At 40.2% G+C, this 21103-nt stretch overlaps 2 protein-coding genes across 7 annotated transcripts in view; both read left to right on the top strand.

The window, feature by feature from the left end:
• mboat2a (membrane bound O-acyltransferase domain containing 2a) overlaps positions 1-7546 on the top strand; it is a 41392-nt gene extending 33846 nt beyond the window's left edge. For 2 of the 3 annotated variants that reach the window (XM_052086213.1, XM_052086215.1), the window contains exons 7-13: positions 970-1156; positions 1609-1801; positions 2433-2536; positions 2617-2681; positions 2781-2913; positions 4798-4949; positions 6275-7546. In XM_052086213.1, coding sequence (XP_051942173.1) covers positions 970-1156; positions 1609-1801; positions 2433-2536; positions 2617-2681; positions 2781-2913; positions 4798-4949; positions 6275-6404 — 964 coding nt within the window. In that variant the 3' untranslated portion in view covers positions 6405-7546. The other variant, XM_052086214.1, reaches the window with a different exon arrangement.
• A 6484-nt stretch (positions 7547-14030) lies between these two features.
• Positions 14031-21103, top strand: part of kidins220a (kinase D-interacting substrate 220a) — a 41444-nt gene continuing 34371 nt past the window's right edge. For all 4 annotated transcript variants that reach the window (XM_052086169.1, XM_052086168.1, XM_052086167.1 and 1 more), the window contains exons 1-11: positions 14031-14157; positions 15498-15566; positions 15659-15817; positions 16280-16378; positions 16787-16885; positions 18612-18710; positions 18959-19057; positions 19586-19684; positions 19965-20162; positions 20246-20344; positions 21003-21101. In XM_052086169.1, coding sequence (XP_051942129.1) covers positions 15686-15817; positions 16280-16378; positions 16787-16885; positions 18612-18710; positions 18959-19057; positions 19586-19684; positions 19965-20162; positions 20246-20344; positions 21003-21101 — 1023 coding nt within the window. In that variant the 5' untranslated portion in view covers positions 14031-14157; positions 15498-15566; positions 15659-15685. The remainder of the gene's footprint in view (positions 14158-15497; positions 15567-15658; positions 15818-16279; positions 16379-16786; positions 16886-18611; positions 18711-18958; positions 19058-19585; positions 19685-19964; positions 20163-20245; positions 20345-21002; positions 21102-21103) is intronic.

The following is a 21103-nucleotide window of genomic DNA, read 5'->3' as shown; positions in this document are numbered from 1 at the left end:
TTTATTGTCAAGCCCACTATATGGACAAAGGTAATGACGCACATGGCAGAGGTGGAAAGTGTGGCTGTTTTTTTTTTATGCCCATTCATCTATATTTTAGAAAAATAGCATGGACGGAGTTGAGGTAATTGTGAGTCAACTCTAACATAAAACTCATCCAACATGCCTTTTGCAGACCTGACTTTGTGCCGTCACCAAATTGTTCTCATTCACCGTGTTCCCGTACTGTATTGCAGTTCCTGGTTTGCGCTCTCGCTTTGTCACTGATTTGAACCTGGTCATTGTAGTGCCACATTTTGCGGTAAAATTCTGGGCGTCAAGCAGGTCTACTGCACGATTGTTTTTGTCGCCGTTTTAAATTAAATCTAATATATCGGTCCTCAGTATCTGTGAGTGAATACTCCTAATGGTGTCAGTCTCAGACAAGGTGGTATCGAGCATTCCTAAATAAGATATTTTAGCATTAAGCTCATCATCCTTTATTTTAATATGCTGTAGTTGAACATTTTGGTATTGAAAATATACCTTGTTCAACGCCCTTTGGGTTTTTGTGTCAATTTTACAGTCATCTTTAAGTGGGAGAGAGTGTGAATGAGAGTGAGAACAGGTGCTAAGGACTATTTTAAAAAGTGTGTTATGGAAAGTTTAAATGTGTCTAAAGTGTGTGGGAGACGTAAAACCATCAAAAGGGTATTTCTATATGGTCTCACTGTTGCGGTCTTTCCTGTGCTAAACTGTAGATGGGAGTTCACTGTCGTTGGAACTAGCATTGACTTTTGTGTGTCCAAGACTTTTGTGCACGTCAGCTCCAAAAGTTTCCGTCACCGGTCCTTGTATGTGCCTCAATGCCGTCATTAACTCATTCAGTACCAGCCAATTCTGGACCAAGTCTGAAAAGACGTTTAAAAACGTCTTTGGGAGGGAATAGGTTTTAATATATCCGTTCTTTTGTTCTGCCTCGCCCTGAAGGAGAATGCCCAGCCTGCTAGAGTACCTCAGCTACAACTGCAACTTCATGGGCATCTTGGCCGGACCCACGTGCGCCTACAACGACTACGTGGCTTTCATCGAGGGCACATGTTACCAACCGCGTCACCAGGAAAATGCCAATGGCAAGGAGAATGGCAAGCACAAGCAGAGTGAACCTTCGCCCAAGGTTGTAGTCGCAACTTGTTGTGGAGTTATTCTACACACACCACAGGGGCAGCACGGCTCAAATTGTTGATTGGTCATCTCACAACCCAAAAGTTACGGGTTCGATCTCAGCCCTTGTGACCATGTCGAAGTGTCCTTGAGCAAAATACCAAACGTCGAGTTGCTCCTGATGCTGCCTGAACAGTAGATGAATGAGTATTAAAGCGCTTTGAGTACCCTGTCAGTGGAAAAGCGCAATACAACCCCGTTCAAATGTTTCCATACCATGATGACACGGGACGCAGTGTTGCCGCTGCAAGCAAGACTTTGGTGCTATTTTTAGCGACGTATCCCACCCTCTATTGACTTTTTAAAAGCGTGAGCAATAACACTCGAGCCTTTTTGTGGTGTGATTGGAGACGGTGTCAAATTTTTCATCTTTATGATTTTCTATTTTCTCTCTTCCGAGTTTAGGGTGATGTCATCTCCAAGCTGTGTACTTGTGCCATCTCTCTGGCCATCTACTTGTCGCTGTGCAAGCTGATCCCAGTGGAGCGCTCTGTAGATGAAGATTTCATTAACAACACACCCTTCTACCTTCAAGTGGTCTACCTGTACCTGGCCATGCTGGCGCTCAGACCAAAGTACTACTTCGTCTGGACACTTGGTGAGTTTTATTCGGCACAATTTTGGGTGGGGGGGGGGGGGGTGATGATTGATCGATTGTGCGCAGTGAGGACTTGGTTCTGTATGTAGTGTTCAACAAAATATAGACAGCAGAGTGACCGTATAATTTTCCCATGATGTATTACAGCCACTATATATATTAATTATAACTAAAAAAAATCATTGTAAAGAAAAAAAATAGCATGGCAGTGGATGTCAGGCTTCTTCCAAAAGTTGATAAAAATATGTACGGATGCGTTATCAGTCAATGCGAACTTAATGCATCATCAAAATCCACTGATTGGCAGTATCATAGTGTTGTCACTCCGGCTGTTGACGCATGTGGAGTAAGTCTAAGTGTAGTTTGGGCATATGTACGTGGAGTTTGTTTCATGTGTCCGGGTTAAAGGCGGCCATATCAGATACTTGCCACTTCAATAGATAGACAAAAAGATCCGAAATAGGAATGAAGTCGGCACTTGGATCTGCAGTGCAAACCCAGCCTACAAAATGTTATTAGAGCTCCCCCTGGTGCTGTAATCGCAAAATGCATTCTCTCCTCTGGCGATGTATTGCTGTTAAGTGAATGCTGCGCAGGGGATGTAGCATTCATTTGTATGTTTCCTCTGCAGCTGATGCCATCAACAATGCGGCAGGATTTGGCTTCAATGGCTACAACAAGGATGGCTCCCCGCGGTGGGACCTGATTTCCAACCTCAGAATACTGGACATTGAGGTTAAAATCTTTTGCATTCATTGCTTCCTCTTGATGCCCTATTGAAGCCGTCATCTAACCGTCTGTTTGTGGGCTTTCAGTTTGCCACCAGTTTCAAGCTTTTCCTTGACAACTGGAATATTCAAACATCTCTTTGGCTCAAGAGGTATTATTTACATTGTATCCTGTGTTTCATTTTGTTCTGTTTTAAAATCATGGATTAATTGATTCAGCTGAAAATCCTCCTCACCAATCCTTTCCTCAGGGTGTGTTATGAGCGCTGTCCCATCAACCCCACTGCCGCCACCTTCCTGCTCTCAGCAATGTGGCACGGCGTGTACCCGGGCTACTACCTGACATTCCTCACTGGCATCGGCATGACGATGGCGGCACGTGCTGTAAGTACACCCAACAGATTTTCCCACTTGAATAAACTGGACAAATTGACCCTACATTCCGCAGGCAGAACAGTCGGTACATCGAAACCACCCAATAAGATTTGATCCAAAAATTACATCAAAGACCCCTGTGTTATTTCCTCCACCGACAGCAAGATGTGACAGATAATCTTGGTATACATTTGCAGGTAGATCTCAATAAATTGGGACATTGTGGAAAACGTTTTTTCAGTTGTTCACTTCAAAAATTAACACTTTATCTCAATTAATTTCACTAGACACAGTGAAATATTTCAGGATTCTATTTTGTAGGATTTTGATAATGATAGTGAGCAACCAAGCAAAACTCAGGTTTCACAATTTCAAGAAATTTGAATACAACTTAGGAAATGATCAAAATGATTTTCTGACCTAATTGTTATACTCAAAAATTGTGTAGGACACCTTACCCCAATTCATTGCCATCCACTTAAAGAATAACCAAACGCAAGTAGTTCCTCTAGGTATTTTCCAACCCCTTTTATTGTGACATCTGCTACAACCTGTGCAGCAGGAGACGCGATTACTCATAACACACAACATGCTCTACATGGCATCTGTGAAGTTCTTGTTTACTCCAGAGTGAACTCTGTAAATATTTGAACATTGACCTGATGAGAATTAGGGATTGGAAAAAACCCCAATCTATTCTGTATGTGTGTCTGCATTTAAAAATGCAAATAAAGTTCTTGCCATTAATAGACACACTATAGCAGTCGTTAGTTTAGAAAATGAATACCCTTGACCGTTACGTGAGGAAAAGTGGAATGACCTCCCACTGAACACTCACTTGTATTCTTTGGCATTCGACTCAGCATGACTTAGATTTGTTCTTGGTTTTACAGTTCGGTGCTTTCTACCGTCTTTGTTACCAATTTGTTTTACTGTTTATTGTATGTGTTAAATTGCGCCATGTACAGCACTTTGTATGCAGCGATGGCTGTTCGAAAGTGCTCTATAAATACAATTGAATTGAAATAAAATAGACTACTTTGTTCCTACCATAAATCAGAAATTACTCAAGTGATTTCCATCTACAGGTTTGTCAATCCAAAGTGTGGCACATTAATCACACGGCGTGCAATGTTTGTTCCAGGAAGTGTTTCTGAAAACTTCCATATATTGACTTTTTCCCGTCTTCCTGACAAAGTCAGAAGCTTTTTCACTGCAGCTACTGAGTACACCAACTACACACCACAAAATCCTTTGTATGCATTAATCATACAGTATTTCAATTAAAGTGAGTGCCCCGATCAGTACAAACATCACATAATATTAAATATTAACATTGATGGTGGGCATCAAAAATTTGGGTCATACATAAGTCACACTGAATCCCCCTTTATCGTATTCTTCCAATATGAAACCAAATAATTAAAACAAACCCTTTTTTTCAGTTTTTTTTGGCCCCCATACGTTTTGAACTTATTGAAACACACCTTTTCAAGTATTTCTTAGCGTCTCGCTCTCACAGTTCAACAAATCAGATGCCAAGCGTGCTCGTTGTAAGCTATTTGTCACTCCCAGCTGAAGTTTACTGTAAAACTGTACCGTAAACTGTACAATGATAAATTGCACTGCATCTCTTCCAGTAGACCTCAACGCTGCCCGACATGTTGCGGCACAACGTTGTGCTACACTAAAGGCAAGCAACTCTAAACTGGAACTTGGCTGCATTCTGTAAAATCCACCCAAAAACGGTCTCTTCAAAATATATAGCGGGAGCACGAATGTTGAACTGTGACATAATTGGGAACCCTGTTTATGTAGTATAGTGAAGAGGTTCATTTACTCTTTCCTTTCTTAAACAAGTCCAATTGACGTGATGCTTCTCTTTAATTTTAGGTTAGGTACAACATCAGACCTCACTTCCAGGTCTCCGAAACATACAGGCGCATCTATGACGTCATCACGTGGGCATGGACTCAAGTTGCCATCAGTTACACAGTGGTGCCCTTTGTCCTCCTGGCTGTGTGGCCCTCGCTCAAGTTCTACAGGTAGTGTCTGTGTTAAAGCGATGCGCAACTGATTATTTATTTTATGACCGCAATTCATCGCGCAAGACTTGCATCTGTTCGGATGTGGAAATTACTGTACTATCGAGCGGAGAAATGGAAAATACAGCACATGGCGGGCATATGAATGTTTCCCATTTGTTAGGCTGCCACAGTGTAATGAGACGTCCGAATGAAGGAAAGTGAGTGAGAATTCATGATGAGGAAATAATATCTGTCGCTTTAACATGGCTGCGACAATGTAGACGTAAGACGGGGCCCAAAAAAAAAAATCCAGCCCGACCCGACCCCGCCTGCTGGTATTTAAGCCCGACCTGGCCCGAGCCCGACCAATTAACTTGATTTGCAGGCCCATGCCTGGAGCAAACCTGACATTTTATTTTTTATTTTATTTGTGATGACTCAGGAGGAGGAGGGGTGATTTGTGATAACAAATTAAAGCCTGTCTTTTGTCACGAAATCTAAGTTAAGTCTGTATAAATATTTACATCTTTTAAACATGTATTTCTGTTTCTGCAGAGGGTACATTAACCGACAATATTCCATCTTTGACGGATTTTTTTGAAAAGTTGTAGGAAAAATTTAAGGCCGTCCGTCATTTTGACTGTTTGAAAATTGGGCCATTAACCACAGCAGCAGTACGTCCTTAAGAATCTAGCGCTGCACTTTGAGAGAGAAGCAGAGAGACAAAGAAAAACAATAACGGCTGGATAACAGACAGAGACAGGAAGGAGTTCTTTGAATTGTCATTGCAAGAGTTTATTTAGTACAGTTTGCAAGTTCTCCCTCTGCCTGTGTAGGGTTTTCTCTGGGTGCTCTGGTTTCTTTCCCACATTCCAAAAACATGCATGGCAGGTGAATGGACCACTCTAAATTCTCCCTTGGAGTGAGTGTGAGCGCGGATGGGTTGTTCGTCTATGTGTGCCCCACGATTGGCTGTCAACCGGTTCAGGGTGTCCCGCCGCCTACTGCCCGAGGACGGCTGGGATAGGCTCCAGCACGCCCACGACCCTCGTGAGGTTGAGCGGGTTAGAAAATGGATGGGTGGGTTTTTTAATATTGAAAAAATAAATGTTTTCTTTTATGAAATCCAAGTATGACAAACACCAGAGCAGGAACGTTTCAACCCATTATGACTTTAGCTAAACCTGCACCAATAACTCGGTTAAAGTGAATGAAACCACAGTAAACCGTCAGACTAGTAATTCACCCATGCTTATTATACGTCGATTTTTGGCATTTGCTGCGGGTCTCGCGAATGGCGAGGCTTCACGGTGCACTGATACATGTCGCTGGTGTATTTGTAGGTCCTGGTACTTTGGCTTACATCTACTGTGTCTGCTGGTAGTCCTGGCCCTGCCGGTCCGATCGCGACGTCGCGAGGCCAAAGACCAACAGGAGAGCACGCAGACCAACGACTGTAGCCAGAAAGGCTAAACCACATGAGGCTCGGCACAAGCATATAGTGAGACAAATTGGAGACCACTGAGAGCCGGAGTCTGTTTACGGACGAGGAACCAAATATTGGATGTGCTTGGACTGGACGGACCTGACCCAAACTTCTAGCAGCAAGGAGGACAGAGTGGTTGCATTACATTTTACTTGTGGAAGATGGAGATAAACTGAATTCCAAGCTGCCTTAAACCCTCTATGTACCTGTCAGGTGAAACAACAACACATTTGGATGACACCTGTACTCAAAGTGCACGTGGAGTCCGTATGTGGAGGGTTTTTGTCATTGTCTGGATACAAGCCTCTGTTAAGTGGAAACATTACCTTTATCATCAGCTGCCAACTTTAAAAACAGGCCTTAGGATCCTCAAAATTTTTGATTTCACTCAACTGGTTGTTGACGTGAATAATAAGTGTTTTGTATTTTGATGTGACGACATTATTCTCAATGCTTTCTTTTGCAGAGATTCGAATGAATAGAAAAGTCCCAAAGAGGAAACCAGATCTCGACTGTGGAAGTGGAAAACTCTTGCCCAATGGATTAAAAAAAAAAAAAAAGATATATATGTATGTATATATATATATATATATATATATATATATATATATATATATATATACATATACACATACAGAATATGTATTTATCTTCTGCTTTTTGACAAACCCGACTTATCAGAATCAAATATCTGTGCGTTTCAAAAGGGAGATGATTAACACAGTCGTGACTTTGGATCATTCTTTTCAAGGTTTTCCTCCTTGAGCTCCAAGGGTGAAGTTCTTTTCATTTGAATTTGATTTTGTTTGACATGTTCCTGTTTTTCACACTGCAGCCTTGCTATGTGCCACAAACCCCTACATGGCAGAAATGCAAATACTGCATTTCCTCAAATAGTGGCCTCTGCTTCACTCACCGCAAATTACTTGCTGGGTGCATCATCCACTTTAATAAATGCCTCCCTCAAATAGATGTCTCATTTTTGATCAGGAAAAAAAAAGTACTGTAGTGACTGTAATTAATAGGGTTGAACAAGTTTGAAAAATAATCTCATTGCAATTGCAAATTATTATTTTCTCAAGGTCTTTTTTAACAAACACATGCAATAAAATAAGATGTACTACGATAACCAATATTAACAGTGCAAACAAATCTGTGGCTTTTCACGACTTGTAGGTAAATGAATAAATAAAATAGACCTGGTATATAAAAAAACAAAGCCAACCCACAGGTTTTTCTCAAAATTGCAGCAATTGCGATTTGAAAATGGCATTCTTCCACACTGCCTTGTCAATTTGAATTTGATGAAATGTTCAGCCCGAATAATTTACACACAGTCTTAACAGGTACATGAGCCTATTTGAACTCTGTTGCCAACCACAACGGCAACACTGATTCACATCGCTAGATTTTCAGACGAAATAAAGTGTGAGTTTATTGTGCAATATTAAAACTGATACAATGTCAAGTACAGACGCCCTCTTTGATGGTGAATTTTCCGTGTGATCACTCCACAATGTTGCGCATGACCATGTTTATGTCCCAAGGATCTACACAGCATATTAATTCAGCATTCGATTTGGCTTTTCTCCTTCAACAATCACAAATACAAATTGTTAATTATTTATAAATCAAAGCCACTCCTGCTGAATTGACATCTATGTACCCCCATTGTGCAATTGATGACCCGCTGGCCACTATTTACGGAAACATGGTCATTGAGGATTTCTTTTACAGATCTTGGACAGGTACATTAACAGTGCTCTAATCGCATCCCGTCACTTATGGAAACTGTTACTACACATGAATGTTAACTACTGAGCCCATTTGACCTATGTTGCTAACCAAAACAGCAGCACCAGACACACAACAAATTTCTCAAAACCAATCATGACCTTTCACTGCAGTGAGGTCACTACACAGTATTAAAGAAAACCTTATGAAGTTGGACTCTTTAAAGAGGAAGTCAGGTGGAAAAAAATATTGACAATATGTTTTTTAAACGGCCCCACTACTCTACACATGATTTTTGGATTAACACTGCGTTTGTAGAATACGATTAAAGCAGAAAAATGCACCCGTGTTAATCCATCTCATGGACGGCCATTTTGCTTTGCATTGCCACTTGCTGTTGACTGAAATTGACATTTCGATATGTCCTCACCTTCGCTCTTAGGCACTATGATGGCATTTTCAGTCAACAGAAAGTGGCAGTACAAGGCAAAATGGCTGTCACATGCGATGGACAACGACTCAATATTAATCACATAACCATTTCATTAGTAGGGTTGCATGGAACATACCAACAAATTTTTTGACTTGAACACCTTTTTCAAATTCTAAATACATTCTGACATGTTCTCTTTCTACAACGCTGTCTGCGTTAGTCATTACGAGTCTGGGAGCTACGCAGATTCTGAGTTCACCGTAGTACTTGACGTGTCCCTGTATTTTTACATATAAGTAGTTTTTATGCAATTTTAACCCTCCATTAAAATTGCAATATTTTGGCACGTCCACACAGTTCAACATGCCTTCCTCGTGAATTGACACGTCTCCTATCTTCAGTTTGGGAAAATAAATCTCCTTCGCATCTGATTGTGGAAATTTGGGAAATTAATAACACCTTTTACATCTTGTACAGTTCCGGTAACAGTGCTCTAATCACACCCTGTCACATTAACTTTATAAGTCCTTATTTAATTGTTGGAGTAGCCATAATTTATCCCAGTGAACGGGAAATAAAATGGTCCAAATTGGTGCAGTGCATAAAAAAAGCACATTGTGTACTGAGGCTACAAGAGTGAGTGCAATTTGTTTTCATTTGTCATTGTGTTGTCATATGTTGTAAAAAGGCCGGTTGTTGTGTTAACTTATTTATGTTCGAATAGGGGATGTTTCAAGGTGCATTTACTGTACGGTGGAAGAGACACGTGGCACCTGTGTTGTTTTTGTTTCACGTCAAGCCTTCTTGTTTGTTGGAACTCACACATGACATCCTTGTGACACTGTCCTGACGCCAGCGTCACTAAAATGTCACATTTCTACATATCTGTCAATCGAAGAACTTCATGTTCACTTTGTGACCCATTTTTATTTTTTATTTTTTGGGTGCATTTGTAAAATAACAGCGGAGCAACCAAGTTGACTTGGAAGTTTTGGATTTCTTTTTGAAATGGTTTAACATTTTGCATATTCCTGCCATAACTCTGTGTGTGTGTGGGGGGGGGGGGGGGGGGCAGTGTTCCTGTGGTCCGTACATGTGTATATTTGTAGCGCGGCCCTGTAAAGGTGAAGAACACCTGTAAATTTTAAAAAAAGGATGTCAGTCTTACTGCAAACGAAACATTTAGGACATGATTGCACTGCACGGCCACCAAAACCAGCAGATCAATGCAAACCGCTCCATATGTCCAAAGTGCCAAAGCATTCGATGGCGCATTTTTTTTCTGTTTATTTTGTGTGTACATGTGCATGTGCGCCTGCCCGTGCCTGTGTCTGTGTCTATGTTTGTGTCTGTGTGTGTGTATGTGTGTGTGCGCGCGCGTGTGCTTGCTTGCTTGTGTCACAATGGTATTTTTGTGTCAGAAGGAAATTTGAAAGATTTGTATGATTGGTCATTACAATACTGGTTTATGTGGCAAAATAAAGAGAGGTTATTTTTAAACACCACTGTCAATGTTTGAAAATCAAACCGTTTTTTTTCCTTTCTTTTATTTTGTCCAAATCAATTTTAGTCAGATTGGAAGACTTTGCTCAAAAATTTGGGGATGATCATTCAAAGGCACATTAAATGGTGGCAAGTGTGTTCCGACTCCCATTCAACATGAGTCATGTGGCTAGTTCATTCTGAACAGTTTCTTCTTTTTAGTTCTTTCAGTTTTGGAAGGGAGTTCACACTTGTGCAACCACACTTTCTCAGTTGTTGTTCTCTAATTTCTTGTCTCAACAAGATCTATTTAAAAAAAATCTGTTGAAATGTGTAGGTTATACAGTATTCCACTGTGATTGAAAAAACATTGATTTTTTACCCCGATTTTCCTGTCTCTTTTTTCATTACAAAAAACTGGCATTTGCACAGGTGCGTGTAGACTTTGTCAACTGTGTAGTGATTAGTGACATTTTCTCAAATTATGGGCAACATCAGGAAGACAAGAGTTAGCATTCAAACAGCATTCAGAATAAACATCTTAAAATACATACTTTTAGCATCTAATTTGGTCTTTATCGGTTAAAAGAAGCAGTAGGAAAAGCATTACAATACAATATTTCACATTAAAATCTAAGTTGTTGTCCCCCCTATTAAAAAAAACAAAAAAAAAATATTTTTGAAATATGAATACCTGTACCTGGCAAATATCCCGAGCAAAAATGTTAAAATCACATTTTCAAAAAATGTAGTTCATCACTTTAAACAACGCATTTAAACAAAGCTTTACCAAAGGACAATATGCACACCACCTCTGTCACAACACGTTTTCCTCTTTGCCTTCTGCTTTAATATTTTTTTTTTTGCCATGTCCATATCCTCCTTTTAGTTGTTTTTTTAAACTGGATTTCCTCTTAAATCTGCACACGCTTGCTTGACAGCATATTCTAACACAAAATGTAATTTCATTGCTTGTGAATGTGATTCTTCAACCAAAAAAGAAAAAGTAAAACATTTAATAAATAGCAATAGATATAAGTTTAAGTATAGTATTTAATACTGAATTAAACTTTTTACACCTCATTTAATTTTTAGCTTTGCCATGAAACAAAAAATATGCTCTGGGATAAATGTTATTGTTTCATGTTGTAGTATTTATTTTTATTTATTCACATATAAGGATGTTAAACATTTTCTCGTACCCTGTTGTCTAGAAAGAGTACAGTATACCGGTACGTCCGTGGAGGCGGGGTTTCGCAATGTGACGCGCCTCAATAAACGAATACATTAAACGTCTTTTAAACTTTATTGTATTATAATAATATTATAATTACCTCTATTTGATTGTTTCTGTTGTATTCAAATATGTAAGTGTGTGTATGTATGTATTTGCTTTTTTTCCGGCTCTGTACCGTACTCTCCATACCCCCCACGTCGACGTCATTCGGTTGGGGGGGGGGAAAAAAAGAGAAGAAAATGACAAGCCTCGCAAATGTAAACGCAACATGATCATGACATTGTATTATTGTAACTGAAAAGCCCTGGCGTTTTCAGTTTTTTTTTGGCTGGAGGTAAGAATATTTCGGTTCCTCTGCGTGTGCTTTTTTCCCCAATTAGTTAAAATGACAAGTACTTGTTGGTGTGTTAGCCACCCGGAGCTTTGGCTAACTAGCTTGTTAGCGACTGGAAGTTCAACTCGTGACTGTTATTCTTGTCATCGCCTCTTGTGGATTGAAAATGAAACAGATTAACATTAAAATAAGCCTTCCAAAGCACAAAATCGCTGGATAGTATTACAAATCGGTCCTTGTTTATCCCACAAACATGTCACATTGTGGCCATGTGACAGGTAAAAGTGCTCTCCAGATGTGGGGCTTTCATTTTGATTAGCCCCAAAACAGTTGCCCACTGCCCGATCGGTCAAATAAACTCATTTTAGTGCATGTTATCTTGATTTCTTCAGGATGATTCTAGCGACTTAATAACTATTTCAACCCTATGGTTGGTTTTAAGAGCAGGAAGTTGCATTTTGCCATTTTTAAATGAACTGAAATAATCCATCCAGTATATTGCATTCTAAAAAGAGGTTCATGCATGTAGGTTATGAGTGTTTTTTTGGGTGGGTGGGGCGGTCGTGGAAAGGGATCCCGAGCAGTTTTAACATCTACATGACATGTAATGAAGAGCTGACTGGTTAAATGTGGAGTCTTGCCTGCAAACTGCCTGCTTCTGCATGTTGCTCGCGTTACACAGGCGATAATTCCATGTGGTTGGTGCTTTTTTTGTTTTACATACACACACATATCGGACGTATCCCAACGTTAAACAGATCCTACAAACTGATAAAAGTTAGCTGATGTTTCACTGGACGTATGCGGGCTGGAGAAAGAAAAACATACTGCTGTTTTGAATTCACCCAGAGATAGGAGTATGGTTTTATCTGACAGTAATGCTTAATTTCATTTAATATTTTTCCATGTTTAATCAGTGTTCCACAAGGGCTATTTAAAGTGGTAGTATGTAATGATGTACTGTGAAATCAAAGCTTTAAATGACAGGTTTTGACTTAACCTCAATTAAATATCAGTAAAATTATCCCTGTCATTGCCACCTTAACCATGGATAACCTACGTTATGTTCTAAATATATATATTGTTGGACCAGCCAGGACACCTCGTCTTGGGTTTGCAACATGGCTCTGATGTTTATTTTAAGACATACAGTAATCTTATTATGGAGACATGTTCTATGTACATGTTTGTTGTTTATTAGAAACCACTCAAGTTATACTTGAATGGGCGGGGGGATCTTTGGGCATGAACAAAATCCGTATACTTTGTGATTTTGTTCTTCATCTTTATTTCAATGTACATTTTGTTTGTTTTAGCTGTTGTGTCGCTGTGTTATATGAACACCCTTAAAAAAAGAAACTTTTATATTGGTAACAAACAGATAAAAAACATTCTTTGTTGAATATAAAAATATTACACTTTTTATTAATTTAATCTTTAAATATTTATTCTTCAACTCTAGTTTTACCTTGATTTTAATTTTTTTTTTCAAATGTTATAAATGTGTGTGTGTGTGTGTGTGTGTGTGTGTGTGTGTGTGTGTGTGTGTGTGTGTGTGTGTGTGTGTGTGTGTGTGTGTGTGTGTGTGTGTGTGTGTGTGTGTGTGTGTGTGTATATATATATACACTAGCTAGTTCGCCGCCCTGCGGGTGGCTCATCAGCTAGTTCCTGCGGAAGGCTGGTAAGGTGAGCCTTCGGCCCACAAAAGTGTTGTTGCTTGGTTCAACTTTTTGTTCATCTTCATTGCTTATCGTGAAAATAAAGAGATGTTTAGCTCTACTAAATAACTAACAATTTCATTGCAATGCTTGTGGTTAGACATTTTTTCGCTAAGATGCCCGCGCGATCGTAGTGAGCCACTGCCTGAGCGGCGCAGTGGCGGCGCAGTGAAGTAGGTACGTTTTGAAAAGGGACAGACGGAAGGACAGACCGTGTGCGGGACGACGCGCAATATATATATAGAAGATATCCGCACAATGGATCTATAGTCGAATCTTTTTTTCTTTCTGGTGTCATCGTTCCAGTGTGGGCACACTGGTTTCATACCCGCACATAAATGTTATTCTGTTAAAAAAAAAATTGCATATTATGTATTGTATATTATATATACATTTGAAATGAAGAATAGATGAGCGATGAAAGATGAATGAATGAAAATAATGATGTGGTTACATAAAAACAACCTGCTTAGAACCATCTAGTTTTAAAAAACTGGATGTTGGGCATTTCGATTTGCTCTTGTGGCTCAATCATTACGACATGGCACACAAAATAGATCTGACACAAATAATCCCTTTCGTCCGAATGCAATGGTGTGTAGCACGCCCTGAATGGAAATGTTGTACTGCTATTGTCTGGAGGAAGCCATTGGGTGGAGTCCAACCCCCCTCATCTAATATTCAGTCTGTAAAAAAAGAAGTGGGGGGATGCCGAGCTTGATCCAGGCAGTGTTTGTAGATGCTGTGTATGTGTGGTGTGAGAACAAGATTAACTGGTATTGAAAAATTACCTTCCACCAAGGTAAGAGAGAGCCCTGTTTCTTCTTTTACGATATGCCATATATGTTATAAACTAGCTTCGACCACTTGTTGGTTTTCTTTGATGGCTTCATTTTTTTTCCCCGGAATGATGAGCGCACGGATGTGATGTAGTCATCTCCATGTTGAGCAGGGAGGGCGTGTTAACTGTTGCCTTCTCTGTCAACAAAGGATTTTTTCCCTGCTCTCAGGCTTGACGTTTTCTATGATGGGAAAATAACAAGCAATATAGAAAAGTCAGTATTTCACCACATCGGTTCTTTGCACTCTATGCCCAACAATTATGTCAGACAATATTGACGTGAGCATGAGCTGCCTGCATGTCTCTAGGGTTATGTTGAAACCCCGAGCCGTGTGTACGGAAACCCTCTTCTGAGGTTGCTTGCAGGAATCCGAAGCTGCGATTTCACTTTGGTAGCGGAAAACACGCCTGGAGGTGCCAAAATGTCAACTCTGACCCCACCATCGTTTTTCTATAGTGCTTGTACTTTTTACATTTAGCAATGAGCTGGATGTTGTCCAGGCCGGCTGACTTTGGGCAAGATACGGGGTACACTCTGGACTGGTTGCCAGACTCCCAATGCCGCTGAATTATTCATGTTTATTGATTGTCTGAGTCCCTCTTACAGTATTGCCATGTTTAATGGGCTTTTCCTTTGTTCTGTGAAATAAAAGTAGCCACAAGACGTTTAATTATTGCTCAGGGTGAATTTGTGATCTGGTAGTTACATAAGTGAAATGAGTGTACAATGCTGTGAAACCAGAGCAAATCTGCGCCTACCCGAACCAAATTTTTTCTGAACTTAAATTATGTATGCACTATGTCTGCTCCACTTCTCCATCATCCATTATTCTTAAAAAAGAAATAAAGAGCTGTTTTTTAGGAAGGGGTTTCTAACTCTTGTGCCGACTTTTAATTTTTTTTAAAATCTTTGTTTTCAGTTGATTAAAGTATTTCCGTATTGCTACAAAAAGTGGCTTGGCAGGCCCAAATTAGTCTCCACATGCGTCTTAAGCAGCTAAGACCCTTCATTTCAAACAAACACCTTCTTTTATATCCCTTTGCGAAAAATACAGGGATAGTACCATGAGTTGAGGTCGTGTTTAGCACATTTGAATGTTTTAGCAAGCCACCCTCAACACTTTTATATATTGCGTATTTGTTCTCTGTAGTTTTATTCATATTAAAATGTGAAAAAGCTATTTGACCAATAGACCTGCAAATATAGACCTTGCGAACCTGCAAATATGACAAAAATCGTTTATAATTTACCGTACACATCGAATATTCATTTTCAATATGCTTTGTGTTGTGTTTTACAGCTTGGCTCAGCTTTCATTCTGGAACCCTTCATTTTATTGAAAGACTGCCGTTACGCTTGCTGCAAAGAGGTCACTCCATCTTGCTTGCCCGACACTGTTTGCCCACCTGTTATCCATGTTTGAAATAAGGCTCAATACCATTCCATCCTCTCCTGCCACAGCGGTGTCCCGGTGTTGACCACTGAGCCATGGATACCACCACTTCCCTGAAGATGACCTCCGTGGCTGTCCAAAGTCTGTTCAGCTACGTGGAGGAGGAGAACCTGGCTGCCATCAAAGCACACTTGGATAAGTTCAAAGACGTCGACAGCAGGAGTGATGTAAGTTGCAACAACAATCCTGTTAGCTTATTTGTACAGTAAGGGTGTACTTCCAGGGCGCTGTGTGTAAAAAGGACAATCATTTGACTGGAAAAGAAATCTGCTATATAGGAAAAAACAAATACGTGCTGTTGACTGCTATATGGTGATATTTTCTCTTTATATTACAGATAATACATAGACATTAACATGTATTTTCACAAATAAAATGTCGGTCCACACCAATGGGCAAAATAAATCTGAATACGGATCCTTGAGAGCAATTCGTGTGTGGTGAAAGTGGGATTGCATCAAGGCGATTTAGGACTGTAACTCATCACAAATCGATTCTCGTGTATGTAATGATGTCTGAAATGTAGCTGTCTTTATGGACCTTCCCAATTTGCCTTCTCGATTGGGAGGTTGTTTGCGTAATTTAAATTCAATGAACATGCTCTTGATCTCCTTATTTTCTCCCTTCAGAATGGACAGACTCCCCTTATGGTGGCAGCTGAGCAGGGCAGTCTGGAGATTGTGCAGGAGCTCATCAGGAGAGGAGCCAATGTTAACTGCGATGATGTTGTAAGCTCGCTCATGGACTCAAAACAACCTTGAAATGAATTGAAAGCGCTCTGGAAAAGGTGGTACACAATGACAATGAAGACATCAGTTAGAAAAAAAGGGGAGGGGTAATTGATGTTTACGCCACTTGTGCAGGACTTGTCGGACCCAACTTCAGCTTTAACTACTTTCATCTTCACGGTCTCTGACAGCGTCATTCAGAGTCCGTCAACCATGCACACACACTGTCAGTACCTTTCACATAACCCGGTATTGCCGAATAATGGCACATGAGAGTCCCTTTTGTTGCTATGATCAGCATCGCTCCCATGTAGGTTCTGTATAACACAGGGCTCAGCCAGGCACTCATTCAGCTTGACATGGAGCTGGATGGCGGTTACCAAGGTAACAGTTAGCATCTATCCACAGGACTGCTGGACAGCGCTGATGTCAGCGTCCAAGGAAGGCCACATCCAGATTGTGCGAGAATTGCTGGACAACGATGCTAACGTGGAACACAGAGACATGGTGAGAATATCGTCATCCATAAATGAGTCAAGAAGTCAAATTGTAAATCACTGTGAAGTACTTGCGGTGAGGGAAAATTGATACTTTGTAATTGCCAAACCGAGGATAAACTAGTCAAGTCGGTGAAAGTCAATGTTGTCAGTTCACAGCAGAAGACATCACAACGCGCTCATATGGAGCAGATCAAAGACCAACCTCCTCACACATTAAACGTGAAGGCATTTTTAAAGCTGCAGTGTACAATTAATGTTGTCAGTTGTGTGGTGGCATGACAAGTTCAGAAAAAAATAATTAGAAATTCAAATAGAGTAGTCAATAATGTACAAATTATTGATTGATTTATTTTTCGATAAATTTTGATGATGACTGTAAGGTTATAATAATAATACATTTTATTTATAAGCGCCTTTCAAGACACCCAAGGACACTTTACAATAACAAAAACACAAAACAGAAACAGTTTGACCATTTGTTAGACTCTACCTTTAAGAAAACAACTGAAACTCGTAGAGACCGACATTAATCGAGAAAGGGAGAGGCAACCTCCATCTAAGAAAGAAAGCTTAAACAGACTGAAGACTTGGCGCCAGGTGACTGTCTACCTCATCCATTCAGGTTATGATAAAGTGATAGGACAGAGAGAGGAAGGCAGCGATGGGGCAGACGGATTGTAGCGGGGATAAGGAGGAAGTGTGTATTTAATTACAGCAGATGCAGAAGTGTTGCCATTGTTGGCTGCACTTTTTGAAGCACCTACTACAAGAGAAAAAGGGAAATAAATAACAAATATGTGTTATTGTCTGGTCCAGGAGGCAAAGGTTCTGAAATATTAATGCTCAAATATTGTCCAAAAAAACCCCATTCAGAATTGTGAATGCTTGTGCAAGAAGGGCAGATTGTTGTTTTGAATGTAAGTTAAAAAACGGCACACTGCTGATTTTTATTATTACCTCATTTATTTATGTTTACATAGTTATGATGGGAATTCATACAGTATTACAATTCTAAATGTAAGAAGCCTTCATGTCTTCATTTAATAGCAATCACTCAATGACCTGAGTGCTGGCTAAAGTTGAAGATAGATCCATTAGCTGTAAAATGAGATTATTACTACCAGTAGTGCTTTGATGGCTCCTTTCTTTTTAGCGATGTCATTTATAGGCCTCCAATGTTATTCATACAAGGCAACGATAGTATTTGCCTCTGGAAAAGTGATTTATCTACAGACCTACGAGAGCAACAGCATACAGTCGTCGCTTGTGTCCAGTTGAATCGCCATCACCCTTTACCACTTAGCCCTGGTTAGTGACTGAAAGGAAGGGACATAAGATAAGATAAGATAAGATATCCTTTATTCGTCCCACATTGGGGAAATTTACAGCCTCCAGCAGCAAGAATGTACGTAGAAAGAAGAAAGAAGAAAGAGAAAAAAACAACAAACATCTTTCCATGTGTGGTTCGAAATGCACCCCGAGCATCACATTGGCATTATTTATAACAACAAAAAAAGCACCAAAGAGATTGTGTGTCGTACCACCGTGAACTTGGTACAATGTGTCACTCCCTCTGTAAATAGCACATTGTCTTGAATCCCAACACGGCATGACAAAGGTCGTCTTTGTCGTGGCCAGATTGATGTTGCCTACTTTGTCGTCATTAGATGTTTTCCCTACCATTTCTATGTTTAACCAAATGCTATTTGTGGTTGTGTGTGTCGTCTAATAAGGGAGGCTGGACTGCTCTCATGTGGGCCGCCTATAAAGGTCGTACGGATGTGGCGCAACTGCTCCTGAGTAAAGGAGCGAACCCAAACATCACTGGTCAGGTACTAAGACTGGATACGGTATTTTACATGGATATATCATTAGAATATTCTTATTTTTAACGATATATGATCCGATGGTGGTGCAGATAACATTTTTACAGTACATAGTGTATTTCAAAATATTTGAACTGGAATGGATGGTGGTTTCTAAATAGATTTCTTATTAAGTTCTCATCTTTCTTTGAATAAGAAGATGGCTAAAAGCATCAGGTCTGTCTTGACATCATCCCCGTGGTCTTTCCCAACAGTATAGCGTCTACCCCATAATTTGGGCGGCGGGTCGAGGCCATGCTGAGATTGTCCATCTGCTGCTGCAGCACGGAGCTAAAGTCAACTGCTCGGACAAGGTAACGACACACTGACCAAACAGAAAGAATGTACTAATGGTACAGGTTATCCGAGTACAGTCATAACTCGGTTTTCGACCATAATCCGTTCCAGAAGGCTGTTCGAAAACCGATTTGTTCGAAAACCAAAACCACGCCCTTTTTAAAAAACAAATCTTTATTGAACACGCCTGTTCACAATGGAACGCTATACGAGGAAACGTCACTTCCTCGTGTAAGGAAGGTGAGAGGAGTCAAGCGATGCATTCAAGTGTGCTCAGTTTGTTCGAGAACCGAAATTCGGTCATCATCCGAGGCATAAAAAAAAGAAAATTTTTGGTCAAAAAACGATTTGCTCGAGAACAGAGACGTTCGAAAACCGAAGTTTGACTGTATTTCTGCTCCCTCGAGTAATCATACAAAACTGCCCGTCCTTTCCTTGTATACTTTTTGTTGAATAATTAAATCAGTTCTGCAGTGTAACTGTACAATATATTCTCCAACTTTTCAGTAGGTCTTTCATGGTTTCATTTCGCTCTCTGTTTGCAGTACGGCACCACCCCACTGATCTGGGCTGCCAGGAAGGGTCACTACGACAGTGTGATGCACCTTCTGGCCAACGGAGCCGATGTGGATCAGGAAGGAGCCGTAAGCAGATTATAGATCATATGACCGGTCGATTATGCCTGCATTATGGCTGCTGTCAAAAGTTACATACTTGTTTAATATCAGACACAGAAACTTGCATTTTACTGGATGCATATAACACATTGGGACTAGACTTTCCTTTAAAAAAAAAAAAAAACATTATAAATCAGCGATTTTACTCCGTGTACATAGATCACTCTGGATGCAGCAGCCACGGTTGTTTTTTTTTTTTTAAATATTCATGAAATAAAGTCACGTTGAGTAATGGTTTTCTTTTCAGAACTCCATGACAGCTTTGATTGTGGCAGTGAAAGGTGGCTACACTGAAGTGGTCAAGGAGCTGCTGAAGAGGAACCCGAATGTCAACATGACCGACAAGGATGGAAACACAGCCCTGGCCATTGCTGCCAAGGAGGGACACACCGAAATTGTGCAGGATCTGCTGGATGCTGGCACTTATGTTAACATACCAGACAGGGTGAGACCCACTGCACACTTGTTTTTCAAATATCCGCATGGGAAAGCAAAAGCAATTCCCTTCACACTGCTTCCTCCCTCCAGAGTGGAGAGACCATGCTGATTGGAGCAGTGAGAGGAGGCCATGTGGAAATAGTACGAGCTCTGCTGAACAAATACGCGGATATTGATGTCAGGGGCCAGGTAGGCGCTCCCCTCCTAATTTTTGTTGATATTTACTTGCAAGCAGTAGGCCTATTTGTGTTCACTGTAACCCGATACTCTGTTTTGCTCTGTTGTTACTTGAAGTGAATTTAAATCCACAGCCCAGAGTTCATGCAAATATTTGGGTTTCTAAAAACAAAATGGAAAGCATGACACATATTTTGGAGATAATCCGTATTGCTGTTTGTGGTGGAATCCTAACTTTTGACATATTTTTTCATGTTTGAATACCTAGAGATTTGTTTTATCCCTTTGATACCTTAGCTCATCCAAATGCTCAAGTAATTACATTCATCATGTTAGGGTAAGATGGTATTTAATGAATTGTAGAAGGAAGCTTGCTGAGGGCAGTCAATTTCAAGTTATACTTTTTAAAAACATTTGAATCTGTTCTACAAGTGTGACAGTCTGCTAGCTACCGTATAAAATGACTCTTAAAAGCATCCAAACTGTGCTATTCTTGAACTCTGACGAACGTACCATTTCTGTTCCCCGCACTTCCTTTATATCAAAAAAGATTCCATTCAAAAAAAAAAAGTAATGATAATAGTCCTTTGTACTCAGCTTTACCTCAACACTATTGCTCTTTTGTGTGGTTGATACAGTTCTGAATCCCAATGTTTTTTTTCCACATCAGGATGGAAAAACTGCTCTCTACTGGGCAGTGGAGAAAGGTAATGCCACCATGGTGAGAGACATACTGCAGTGCAACCCGGACACGGAGAGCTGCACCAAGGT

This window comes from Hippocampus zosterae, chromosome 14 (assembly GCF_025434085.1).
Source record: "Hippocampus zosterae strain Florida chromosome 14, ASM2543408v3, whole genome shotgun sequence".
NCBI classification, from domain to species: domain Eukaryota; kingdom Metazoa; phylum Chordata; class Actinopteri; order Syngnathiformes; family Syngnathidae; genus Hippocampus; species Hippocampus zosterae.
Note: the sequence above shows the minus strand (reverse complement) of the source record. Positions and strands in the feature narration are given on the sequence as shown.